Raw genomic sequence first — 13,986 nt, forward strand, 5'->3', positions numbered from 1 at the left:
ACACACTGAAGGTTTTTCCAGGAAGGAAATTATTAGCGGTGATCTGTATGACTCTGTTTGTGTTGTACTTCTGGTGATATAGCCTACATCTTCCACTAACACACTAACCTCCATGAAGCGTGAAATAGTCTGTATGGCCTGGTCGGTCTCATTGAAGACTTCTCTCCAGGTGTAAGACGATCCTGCAGGTCTCGGTTTCTCTGAAACTTTTGACAGGAATTTTGCCACATCTGACACGCGCCACTCAGTCCCACTGAGCTGGGTGTTCAAGAACGCAGCACTGGCATTATTCTGGAGCAGGGTCTGCAAAAACCAAGATGTAAAGAGAATCAATGCATCATTCCCTGTTAAGATAAAGAACACTGAAAACAGAGAGGATGCACATAAACACAACATCCAACATTTACAGCTGGCTCCCAGTTATTTTCTTTTTTAAAAATATGTTTTAACCTTTTCTGCTTGTACTGTAAAAACTATGTCAAACAACAGTAAAAAAAAAAAAGAAAAAAAAAGTTGAATAATCACTGTGTGCCTTTAAGCCTTTAGTAACCTTTCTCTGTGCTGTGGTCTGTGTGTGTGTTTGTGGACATCTTTGTGTGGCTTGAGACCTATTTTCTTGTTTATTTCATTTCAAAGACCCTTATTCAGTAGTCTTCTCAAATTCATTATCTCTGTTATGTCTAACCATTTTCCTGTTTCCACACTGATTAACCAATTTCATGACAGAAGTGAAAACAGTCTAGCCATCTAGACCTTCAAATGGAAATCCAGTTAGACAATCAAGTTCAAAACACAACTGAACAGCACCTAAATTTGAATGTTTCAAGCTTCCCAGTAAACAAAAAATATTCCTAATAGCCTTAAAGTTTATCACTGACAAAGACTGATGAGTCAGTTAAAAATGCAGATAATGGTTATTCGCCACAATGTTGCTTGACTCCTTATGAACAAAATAGTTGTAATTTTAAGTCATTTGACAGCATTACTTTTTACCACTAGGTGGCGGTAGTGCTTACGCAATTCACACAGGAAAAGTGGAAGTGGTGGTAAAATCCCATAGCCGTGAACAGCCATGTTATGAACTACATGTTTTCTGATAGAGGCATTTTTACTTGATAACAGGGCAATAAGTGGCTGATTCCAGTAAGGAAATCTAGAATTTTACACCCATTAATCAGGGCAGAGTAAATCGACCTCTGTGCAAGAAAACCAACACTTTGTGTTTGTGCCCGCTTTTGTGTAATCTGAATGACAACAGCAATGCCTTAAATGAGGCTGTATCTTGCTTTACTTTAAGTTTTCAAATGGTTGCGAAATGCACATTTTTTTAAAGTGCTTACATTTCCTCAGTGATTTCTTTAAGTCAAATTTTGTAGTTGACTTAAACCCATCATCCCTTCCAGTCAAATTATCTTTCTGATATTTATCTCATTCATGGACACCGTAGCAGACATTAGACAGTGAAAAACTGATTTCTCACTGTCTTTGTCCACTTTCTTCACAGCTTCACGTACTTACATCACACTGAGAAATACCTAAAAGATGCCCTCATGTAAACCCCTTACGTAAACGGGACATGGTGTTGAGGCGTGTACAAGAATAATGTCAGTGCACCCACTCACCCTGACCAAATCCATTTCCTCGCTGTTCTCCATGAAGTTCCACACTTTGGGCCTCATTTCCTCCCACATCCCTCCGAGATCCCTCAGCACACCCAGCTCCTGGAAGGTCTTATTCACCTGGAAAACACACAGTCGCTCAGTTTCATTCAATGCTTCGCACATGATTCTGAGAAGGGAATTTTTGGATATGTGAAGCCGCTTGTACCTCATGGATGATCCTCTGGGTTGCAGGAGTATCTGGGGTGTACAGGATCTTCCCCATGAGAAGAGGCTTCAGAGCTCGCCAGATCATCCTGGAAATAGGGCTGGACTCCAGGCTCCTCATCATGTTGTTACAATAGGGAGCTAGAAAATAAACAGAGATAATTTGAGGATTGAATTATGTCTACTTGAATGCATGATCTGTAAAGAATACCTCTGATTAATGTTAAATCAAATGACGTGGTTGTACGTAGGTGGACACTTACTGGAAGAGTTGTCGTAAGTGGAGAGGGGTTCGCTGTCACTATCATTGCCGTGATTGCCGAATAAGGCCTTGTAGTTGTTGTCTTCATACCAGTTCAGAGACTTGATTTTGAGGCCACCTCCCTCCGGATGTCCACAGACGATACGTGACACAGCCTGGTACATCTGGTTTGGAGACCCTGTCGCATTCGCAGTCAGATACAGGATCTCCTTTCGCATATCCTTCCAACTACTCATATTGGCAAGCTGTAAGGGAGAGACAGGCACCGAAATGTTAGCATGATAATGATTGATGGGATGCTGGAAGTTAAGGGGATACAAATGCAGTCAGACACAATTTCCAGGAATGTATGCAGGTACACAAAAATGAGTTAAAGATAAGTTAAAATGCATAAATGAATTATTTCAGTCTGATAATTTCACAAATGCACGTCTATGAAATTTATCCTTATTGTTACCAGCTTCCAGCAACAGAACGAGTCCTCTCCATACTGTGCATGAGTTTGCTTAATGTACTTTATGTCATATCTGTCACCACATCTGTGTTCAGACTTTCTCTGTACATGTTCCTCACCTCAGGGAACCTTAAATGTCCTGCACTGTAATGTGAGAGCTGAAATGATCTGTCTATATCTACATGAGAGGGGATATCATTCATCACAGCGGAAGCAGCTTATATGAACCTCGTGTGTGTCTGCAGGTTTGAAGATATTAAAGGTTATCACCTGCACGATGAGTGGTATTCTAGACATGAAAGTTGAGTGCTGCACTGTGGGGTGGAGACACTTAGCACTTAGCCGTCTGCGTGACTGAGATAAATTTAACTGCTGTTCCCAGTCCTATCATTCACCCCCTGTGTGGGAGTGTGTGTGTGTGTGTGTGTGTGTGTGTGTGTGTGTGTGTGTGTGTGTGTGTGTGTGTGTGTGTGTGTGTGTGTGTGTGTGTGTGTGAGGGGGGGGATGGAGGGAAGTTTCTATCTAGAGCAGAGGTCAGATAACATTTAACATGTAATTTGCTCCTTGGTTACAATTATTGGTGGTCCTGTCGTAGTTCGGTACTGTTAGAAATTTTGGAAATAAAGCCTAAAAGCCCAATTTTGACTGACCATGTAGCTGTTTTACTACTAAAACAAAATAGTTACGTCTTCATCGAGACATTCTACTTCAGAAAGTCTTTTGTTTGAGGATAAAATAACTAAAATAATGTTAGTTTTTCTGCTGTTTGCAGTTTCTTTGTAATGTCTACCCGTTTGAGAAGAAACAGACCCTGTATTTGCATCTTTTTCATGTGACATTCAAGCTAAAATGACACATTTGTTAGACAATGGCACAAACCGTAACATAAAATTCAGTGAATGTGTTCATCACAGCTACAAAACAATATGTTTTTTTGTCATATTCCTCTGGTCTCCGGAGAAACCGGACACACTGTGCCATTGTGTCAACAGTCATATGAACTGTTACATCAGGCTGGAGGAAGTTCATTTTGGTTCATACAGAGGTTACTATCGGTCAAGAAACAAGTCGCCACAAGTTCCCCGTTAATGTCTCCAAACTGGTCAACCACACATTCAATTATGTCATCACCTCGTGACAGCGAACAACTGAGAGGATGGTTTTAGGTTGTTTTGTGTAAGTAAAACAAAGAAAAGGTAGAAGTAGAGGGGAGGGTTTGTTTCCTAACTGTGGTGAAGGGGAGGGTACCTGGGCTGAAAATAACCTTAGGTATTAAGTATGAACAAGATGACATTTTCCTGCTCAAATAGAGTGAAAATCTGACATGGTCACAGACAAAGGACAAAATAGAGCGACAAACAAAGACAGAAAAAAAATGTGCACAAAGTTGCAGTGAAGCAGGAGGTGGAAATGAGCACCGAAAGCAGTGAACGGCCCGAGAACAAAGACGGGTTACTATCGGTCGTTCTCCTAATAGGCAAACCTCCGCAGGCTTCACAAGTAGAGTGCTATTATACTGACAACTGCTACTGAGACAAACAATGCACGGAAACAAACACATGCTGGAGAGATGAAGCACAAACACACAGAAGATCCTGACATGTAATGCGTGGCCGGTTCAGAATGCTGTAATGTCGGTTGTCCAGTTTAAAGCATCAAATTCTTATGGTGTCCTTATTTTGCCGGTCAAACGTAAAATTCATCACTTTTTTCTGGCAAAGATAAGGTGAGACTGAACCAGCTGTTGTGTCTCAGATCACAGACGCGCTCCCAGAGATCGCTCTGTTCGTGGTTATTTTGCAGCTGAGCCTGCGGCCACATCAAACTGTCACATGATTTCCTGCTCTTTCATGCACAAAGTACTGGGCGTGATAATTTCTATGTGTGTGTGTGTGTTGTGTTGGTCTGTGTGCACATGTGGGTCTTTTGTGTCGGTGCTTTTCTTGTGTGACTGTTAGTGTGCATTTATGCATTAAAAAGGTCTTGCGCTGTGCATGCATGTGTGTTACATATGTACCGTGTTAAAGAGTCTTCATCACTTCATCGCCTGAGGCTACAGGAGCTGTGTAAACACAGCACTGACTGACAACAACCTCAACCTCCACTTTTTTTCCTCCTGTTTTGGTGTCAAATGCTCGAACACACACACAGACCCAGTACTGTCTTCTAAAGTATTTTTGTGTGTGTGTGTGTGCAAGCGACTCTGCCTGCCAAACTTTTGTATGTAGGTCTGTGCTAGGGGGTATTTGCTTGTGTGACTGAGTAAATGTGTCATTTCCCTAGTGGGCTAATGCCCACGTTAACTTGGGTGACTAGGTGAGTAGTCCATGCACACACACACACACACACACACACAATGACAGGCAACAGAAGAGGATTGTCCTAGAGTAACCTCACAGCGAAGCCTGTCTGAGGTTACTAAAGTTCAAGTTTCCACTCCAGCTCACAATTATTTAGACCAGAACAGCTCTGTGGTTAATCATAAATTAATTGTTAACATGAAATAGCAAATCAAAATGCATTGTACTTCACCGGGTTGTTGTGTGGATATTCCAAGACTTTAGATAAGAAACAGTTTGTATGGAGGTTACTAGAAACTTGATCTCTGTAACAAAATAGACCTATTTAAAGACATAACAAAACATTGTGATAAAACTAAGAATATTATTGAATACTTGACGTAAACTATCTTGATGTTCCGACCATGTGAGCTTAAAATTCACAAAATCTAGTCGAGTTTCCTTTCAGATTTCTCCACAATGACAGACCAGTAATCAAGTTTTAGAGCCGAGGTTACTGGAGGTTATTCATACGCTCCCTATTGCTTTGCTAAGCAACCACTTAAGCAGCTTTGGGCAAACAATACAAGAAATATATCGCGATGTCATTATTGCTTCCAGGAAGTATGTTGATTAAAATTAAATATGAATCACAAGGATGAACTTGCCAGACTTATCAAGACAGGATGTGAATAATCTCTTTTTCTACATTTACAACCAATCATTATGATGGCTTCAGTAACAGCCTGAGAACAAGGAGAAATCCAGATTATTGGTGAGAAAATCTCTGCACTGCCAGCCTCCTAAGCTAAATGAAATAATCTACTCACAAGCTGAGAAAAAGGTTAAGAGGAATACTATAAGTAATTAGAAAATAACGACAGTAAATTTGGGAATTAATTGAGAAATTCCTGAAGAATATTCTATCATGAGCAACTTATCTTATTCTGATAATGAAGATTGTTTTTCAAGGATTGTTTTCCATGCAGCTGTGAGATGCAGGTTGACCAACATAGTTAATAATCATTTTGGTTTGTTCCTCCACAAAGCCAGGCTCATAACTAATCCTTATCAACATGCAACACTTATACAGAAAGCTTAGGGTAAACAGTACACATAGATAAATTTGATTTAATGCTGCACCGAGAACAACTATCTCATAATTTTGTACAGAGAATGAACATCTCATGTTTCTTAGAGCAAATGAGGAAGGTTGATTTCCCATGTTTCTAATGCAAATATTTACAAACTACATCCTGGGAGAAAAAGTGAAAAGCAACCATGCTAAATATCGATGCAATATTTTTGCATTTTCAGAAAACATGTAATTTCCCCATAGCTTGTCACATCGGCTGATAATGTGGATATGGGCTTTTTCTTGACTCCTGAAAAGACATTCTGAAAATACATTAAGCTTGTAGTTTTGTCTGCCTTCCAACAGTTATAAGCCTTGTATTGAAGCACAGGCTTCAGATGATTACTGGTTAGGAAATAGAGGTTACACGGGTGCATTTCTCCATTCTGCCAGCACATACCTCATCTATCAGCCAGCTAAGCAAACACATATAATCTGCTTTAAACAGAATAATACCCAAGAAAGTGTTTCATTGCAAAAATGCATGATCTTTGTCCATTACTTTGCCAAAGTGTGTTGGCTTCTCATACCTGAGATATCAGCAGCCTAAAATAAACACAATGTCTCCACATAAGAACCAACAAGACGAGTATCAGAAATGAACTTAAAAAAATGGCGCAATTGTGGAGGAAGTTGTGCAAGAATGATTTCGGTTAACATTCTTCCATTTTTTTGGTCTGTTATATTCTTTATGAGTTCATGTTTGTTAATCATTGCACTTTGACACAGTGCTGAGGAGCTGGGTTTGGTGGGAAGGGACAAAATGACTGCTGAAGTTTGCAACATTAGCGGATGAGGACAGAAGAAAAGACCAGTTCATCAATGTACTTACAGCTGCTTAGACAGGAAACGCTGTCACACACTTTAGAACAAACACACAATCTCACACACACACACACACACACACACACACACTTGTACCAAGAGTTGGGTCTTTATGTTTTGCCAACTCAGCAACGCAGGAGCCTGAGAGAAAAGGGAGTTGTGTTTTGTTTGTGTGCGCATCACTGACTGCTGCATCTCCCCTTTCTCACAACATTCCAACAGCTCATACTGAAGTTACATTAGCTCAGACAGGCATGTGTGTGTGCGTGTGTGTGTGTGTGTGTGCACATCGTCCTATAGTGTTTATGTAGGTGTATGCACATCGGTGAATACAATGCACCTGGTTTGTGGCTGAGTAAGGGCTTTTGTGTCACCACTGAGAGGAATATTTCACATAGCCTATACATTTTTTTTAAGCTTTAGAAAGCCATATTTTTGTCAGAACATTTATAATGTAGAGTAAAATTTGGTACGTTACTGTGTCGCTTTGGGAAAACAATTTAAAATCTTTCATTTATGTGGTTCAATGTTAAAAAAGCAGCTTTTCAAAAATATCACATCTGTGAATGTGATTTCTGTGATTCCAAACTCTGAGCTCCGAATCACTGCATGTGCACATGTGTGTTAATACTGCGAATATGGCCCTGACCCCAGCTGCCCCAGCTAGTGCTAGTACTACATGCAACCCGCATGTACAACAACTGTATTATTACTTCACTGAGACCTGATTCTTGGTAAAAATCGATTTTATTCACAAACATGGCAACTGGCAACTGACCTTTGGAAACAAATACTTTATAAGTCTTGTTTGTACCTTTTGTAACACGTGTGGTTGGTGTTTGGTTTATTTACCTCCACGGCCAGTGCTCCCAGGCTCTCCAAAAGATTGTCGGTTGCAGCTGAGACTTCCTGAAGGACTTTGGGGTCTGACTTCACATCTCTCTGTTAAATAGAAAAGGGATTATCATGACTATGCTGCAAAGATTTTCCAGTTTGGGTCACAAACAAGGCATCCTGGAGAGAAATAAAAACATATTTTTACGTTATTTCTGTCCTTAATATCTACATTACTTATTCATTGCAGTATCCATTTTGAAACATCCTGAAAGGTTTAGTTTTCTTTCAGGTGTTTTCCCCTCATGCAAATGTAATGGACAGGAAAAAGCTCATCACACACTCAGAAAGGTGAGAGTAAAGAAAGCTATGGTGAAGGAAAGTTAGGAGAGAAAGGAGAACAACAACACTGGGGTCAAAGATGAAGAACGAGGGGAGCCGAAAAAGAACAACAGGTCTGTGTGACTTTGACCTCCTATGTTCCTGTCAGTCAAACTGTGTGTGTGTTCTCCTGTGTGTGTGTGTGAGTGTGTGTGTGTGTGTGTGTGTGTTCTCATCTGTCACACTAAGTTGTCAGCTGCTGGAATGTCTGACATTTGATAAAGCACAAGTGTTGCTGAAGACAGAACAGCCGTCTAGGAAGAGTGAAAGATCCTGCAGCTTTCTAGTGTGTTCTCTCTCATTTGCTCACTGTTTAGTCTCGCTTTCTCTTCCACTGACAATTTCTCTACCTCCTTCTGTTGGATACACAAACACATACGCAGGGGATAAACAGGAGAACGGAGAGTTATGCAAGAGTTCTTGCCCTCACACTTTGCACAATTTTGCTACTGCTGGACAACTTTCCACTCTTGCATCAACATCTAACGCAGTTTGGACACGGACTTTTTAAGGAACAAGTGCTTTTGGAGGGATGAGGTCCATAATCTGCCAGAAATTTTTTCTCAGATTTATTTTTGAAACAGTAAAAGAAATATTATATGTCTCATATCCCTTCTCCTTTTTGGTCATTCTAAAGTTTAGTACTACACAATGTTTTGTTCGACTCTTGCCACCCTTGCCATCGTGACTCACATTTAGGTCACGGGTTTTATGGGAAGGGGAGGGACGTTTGGGAATATGCAGGCGGAGGAGAGCTAATGTGAAGCAGGGAAGGGAGGAGGGTAAAGAAAACAGGAACACAGAAAAAATTTCGCAGTAAGCAAAAAAATAATTGGAGGGAGGGATCAAAATGGATAAATATTGGGTCTAACTTTGATTGTGATTCCCTACTAGAGCTACAAAAATGGTTCCTCTTGTCACAAGTTGTAAGTTCCACAGCCAGTGCCTCACGCATTGATTGTCACAGTAAAGGATCCAAGGTATTTAAAGCAATTACTGTATACAGAGCAGCACCCAAATATTTCCCCTTGTAAAGGCAGTAGAGGCCGTAGTGTTTTCAAATATGACTCCCTGCTGACTGGAATATCATTTCAATATAGTAGCTAAGTCTGAGTGTGAAATATTAGGTCAGGTGTAAAACTACAACTGGTTGATCAAAGGATAAACTCACCCGAATTGGTTTTAGGAAATCCAAGTTGGACAGAAAGTGGCTCTGGGCCTTGTTCAGCCAATCACTGGAGGATTTGCAGATTATTTCTTGAGTCATAACGGACACATTGTGGTCAGCGATGTGGACAAACTCCTCCAGGGGTGTGGTGTTGCAGAGGTCTCTGAGGTGGAAGCCAAAACCTTTTGTGAGCACCTAAACAGAGATAAAAACAGAGATTCAGATAGAGTAAAGAAGTCAAGCAACCCTCAAAGTGATAGAAATGATTATTTTTATATCCCTTTCAGGAACGTAAAAACCCTTTAACACAGCAGGTACAAAGACACGGATGACTATTTGGACATGATGTTTCAGTTACCGTGGATTTGCCAGTGATACTGCGTTATTATGTGTTGAGAGCTTGTGTTTCCATATGGAACTCCCTTTGTGGTTGTTCTTGATGCTTTGAGATCATTATGCACCAGAACAAATACAGATGCGTTCCCTCAAGCTGATCATAAGAGCAAAACAATGATGCTCCCACAAAGAAATAACTAAGCAACCATGAATTAAGAAATGTTCTGAATGTCAGTGCCTGGGCATGCCAAGGACATCTTCAGGAAAAAGCAGTGGACTCCAAGTCAGACTATTCCAAGAAATTCATTTGGTCACAATATATCATCTTATTTTTTCCTTTTTTTATTGATAAAATAATCTATGCCATTTAATATAAACTCCTTTCCTCTCTTTTTGAAAAAAGAAAAAGTTTTTTATTATTTTGAAGAGGACATGCAGCTGTACTCACAAAGGCGGAGTAACAAAATGTCCCTTTCTGGGACATCAGGGCGTTCAAGGACTGGACAGAGGCTCTATTTTTCTCTGACAGAATCAAGATGTCTGTGTTTGTGTGAGAGAGCTCACTGACTGTCCTCTGAATGTCCTTGACCATTCTGTGTTATGCCATCATGTCTATCAGACTTTGTACCAGAGACACACACACACACACACGTGCACACACACGCACACACACACACACACGACTGATAATCTTTTCATTGGAAAAACATCAGGGCTTACAGCAGTCAGTTTGGAGGATTGTGAATCATACAAAACGCCAGACAGGGAATTTATAACATAATTTTCCTTTGAGAAATTTCATAATCTTACGTCAGGCTGTTTGCTCTCATGCTTCTAATTGCAGTGAGATAATTTAAACAGGGCACAACAATATTAAGCATCTCTTCATTTTCTCTCCTCTCCTTAAATAATGTTGTCTGTGACCTTCCAAACCTAATGGATATCACGCTCTGCGATCAATAAATGTCGGGAGAGAGAGGGATGTGCTGAGCAGAATAAGATGGTGTAACGTGAATGTGTCTCTGAGCTTCTGTCCCTGCACGTGAGCAGAAATGTGGGGAAGAAGGGATAGAAGTGGAGCAGTCATGTGACTTCAGCCCTCCAACTGCAAAGCAGGGATGATGTGATGGGTTGGGCTGTTTTTGAGATGGACCTGGGTGACCGAATCAAGTCTATATATGTGATATGAGGCAACACGAATAAACTTAATTTAAATGTAAGGGGGGGGGGCTGTGTGTGTATGTGTGCTAACATGTGCATGGGTGTTAGTGTGAAATAGATTATTATGTCAGCTAAAAACAATTTATGCACAGCAAGAGGGGAATGAGCGGGAACAATAACAGTAAGCGGATGTAAGATCTTGTGTGAGATACATGATAATGAATAAATAATGAATCAAATTCTCGAGTTGCAAGAAAAATTAAAAAATATATCCATCTACCCATCCAAATGTTCTCAATTACATTAGGGTAGTGAGTAAGAAATATAATGAAAAGACAGATGGGAGGTAGCCCACTGCCCAATAGCCTCTACACCCATCCACCCCCCACCCACAGTGATTTTTCTCGGGGGTATTAAGGGCTTAGCTGTGCCACAGCAGAATCCTGTGGCCCAACAGACGCTGCAGAGCCAAGGTCATTGGATTTATGCACAGGCGCAGTGGCCAGGAGAATATGATTATCTCATATGTGAAAATGGCTAAACAAAGACGCCGCACATATTTTGATACCTGAACTGGTATTGGTACTGAGGCTATAGGTGTAGATAAAGATCATTTAAAACCCATTGGTAGTGTATTATCACTTGTTGAGACATTAAATGCTGGGCTCCAGCCCCCTGCAACCTTGTACATGATAAAAATGTTGTAGCTAATGGATCAATAGGTGCAGAAAAAAGTCAATATTTTACCTTCTCCAGATTGACATCGGCCTCCACTATGTGCTTCAGCGCATGATGAGGAAGTGATGCATTGTGGTGCAGAAAATGTGAAAGGGTCTCATTGTCTCGCAAAAAGTCCTTCAGCTTGAAACCTAAGAAAAGAAACATAGACAATAAGTCAGCCAACTATGAAGTACAAAAACCCTCTTTGATGAAAAAAACCCCACATCTTTATTTAGCAGTTGATATTTATACCAATATATCCCAGTGTGATATAAAGTAAAACTACATCATGCCCACTTCAATTTCATGTCTTGTTTATGTGAAATAAATTACAAAACATATCTGGGCACATATTCTCGGTTAAATAACAAAATCTATTAATTCGTCTTAAAATGCACTAATTTATGACACCAGTGGACAGCCAAGTAACTAAATGTGGCCATAAATCATTGAGTGAATGCATGTCTTCTCTGCACCCTGAGAGCTTGTTGTACTTTGCTGCATTCCACAGGAGTCAAACCATTTCTGAAACTGGCCAGAGTCAGCGTTGTGGTTACGGGAACACACAAACACGCACATACAGTTCCCTCTTCTTCTCAGCTTTGAGATTTTTTACAAGTCGAGGTTACAGCAGGTCATTCCACTTTAGTCCAAATTCTGCCTCCTCTCTCTTGAACTCTCTTACCTCATAAAAGTTCCCCTTCTTCACCTTTCACATACTTCTCTGTACCTTTTGCCCAGTTTCTCTGCATTATTTACTAGTTGTAGTTGAAAGGAAGAATATAGACGAATCAAGCAGTGAAAAGAGGAATCGGTCTTGCAGCTTGGAGGCAGCCAGTGTAGCTTCATGTTTTTATGTTAGCTTCAGTTGATGCATCAAACTTGACTGATTATTTCTCACCCCAAAGATGTTTATGTATTCTTTATCTACTTTGTTATTAGGATGAAAATATTTACCAAAGAATGAATGATTGCTGGTTCGATTGCACTTGTGTACTCAACTCTGCTCTGCTCTCCTCTGGTCTGTTCATAGCTTGATATATAAGTATAATATTATTGATTTCTTGATTTATATCTTCCTCTTACAACTCCCTGACATATGCTGTTCCCCATCTTCAGTAAATCATTTTCTTCTGCTTCTTTAACTATTAAATGAAAACCACAGAGACACGTACAGACACAAACATACAGGAAACACTTTGCCTCAACTCAGCTGAACATCCTCTGGGAGGAAGTGAAAGAGAACAGTATGTTTCTGTGTACGTAGGGGGGCACATGTGCCTTATCGCTGTCCCTTACTCTCTGCACTAGAGCGTGCATATTATTAGTTAGTACAGTGTGCATTTCACACACACCGTGTCCATTCCTTCTGTCCATATGGATCTATGCAAGTGTAACTGTGCACCTCTGCCTGTATGTGCATGTATGTAGCCTCAGCTCTCAGAGGTTAACAACCAGGGAACACTAATAAGGCCTAATCAGTGTCCCAGTAGGAAGTCACAGCTCCCACGGTGCACATCGTACCCACAGGCCCTTGAGGACACACAAGAGAGGATGCTACAGCCTTGATAAAATGGAAAGTCTAGCAGTAGTTTGTTTAGCCAGCAAAGGTGCCTTGCTACTGTGTATGTGCACATATGATTTCCTTGTTTGTTCTTATCTCTGTGTGCTGCCTTTTTTGAACTGCCTAAGTGGTCTAAAGCCTCAGAGTTATCAGAAACGGAGATGCTTTTGAAGTAACACTACGTAAGAAGCCTTATCTCTGTTTGTTTGTGTGTGTGTTTTCCAATGATGGAGCCAGCTTGATATGAGGGCGAGCCCTACTTTAGCACTTACAAGTCTATACATGCTCCTGGCACTGCCTGTGCTGTCATCCTGAAATTAAACAATGCTGACAACACACACGCCTTGACAAAATGTGTCATCACTGGACAAACTAGTCTACAAACGGACTGTGGAACATCTCTGTGGAACCACATATTTCCAAAATCCATATTTGGTTCACAACCACAAACCCTCCCGAATACTAGCTGCACTTCTCGCTAGATCAACTAAAAATTAATAACGCACCAATTCAGACTAGCAGTGAAATCAGCTCACAAAATGGCTGCATGACGGGTGGACTGTTTACCTTTTCAATGCAGAGAGGAAAAATAACTTGTTGGACTGTGTCTGCTTATGCTTGTTTGACTGTGTGAGCTGCTGCTGATAGCCTGTTTATGTTGCAAACCTTCCTAATCAGGACATTTTTTAAACATCATGATATTCTCATAGTGCTCACTTCCCTAAGAGTTGAAGAAGACGAGTGGGGCTGATGGTTCAGGTAGATGAGGAGAAATAGTCATTGACATTCCTCCAGTTTGGTGTCGTCTTTGCAAACACAAGTGTTCATTTTAAAAGGTCAGCCACCAACACACTGAGGCTCTAAATCAAGCTTTTGAAGTCCCATAAAATATCAGGGTGGTGAAAGGTTAAAAATGTTCTTGTTTATTATGCAATCCCACTTTAGCTTTTATCAGTGTGAAAAGACAAATGCTTAGACAACATATCCAAAAAACTCTACATTGAATATCACAGCATATTTATTCATTCTATCAATAATATA

The 13,986-nt window shown here is 40.5% G+C and overlaps 1 protein-coding gene across 3 annotated transcripts in view; it reads right to left on the reverse strand.

Annotated features, from left to right (window-relative positions):
* Nucleotides 1-13,986, reverse strand: part of LOC111575002 (phospholipid-transporting ATPase ABCA1-like) — a 38,667-nt gene that overhangs the window by 15,791 nt on the left and 8,890 nt on the right. For all 3 annotated transcript variants that reach the window (XM_023279891.3, XM_023279890.3, XM_023279889.3), the window contains exons 6-12: nt 11,409-11,530; nt 9,168-9,359; nt 7,634-7,723; nt 2,090-2,333; nt 1,828-1,967; nt 1,623-1,739; nt 109-303 (exon numbers count right to left, since the gene is read on the reverse strand). In XM_023279891.3, coding sequence (XP_023135659.2) covers nt 109-303; nt 1,623-1,739; nt 1,828-1,967; nt 2,090-2,333; nt 7,634-7,723; nt 9,168-9,359; nt 11,409-11,530 — 1,100 coding nt within the window. The remainder of the gene's footprint in view (nt 1-108; nt 304-1,622; nt 1,740-1,827; nt 1,968-2,089; nt 2,334-7,633; nt 7,724-9,167; nt 9,360-11,408; nt 11,531-13,986) is intronic.

The sequence above is a fragment of the Amphiprion ocellaris genome, chromosome 4, assembly GCF_022539595.1.
Source record: "Amphiprion ocellaris isolate individual 3 ecotype Okinawa chromosome 4, ASM2253959v1, whole genome shotgun sequence".
Taxonomy (NCBI): Eukaryota; Metazoa; Chordata; class Actinopteri; family Pomacentridae; genus Amphiprion; species Amphiprion ocellaris.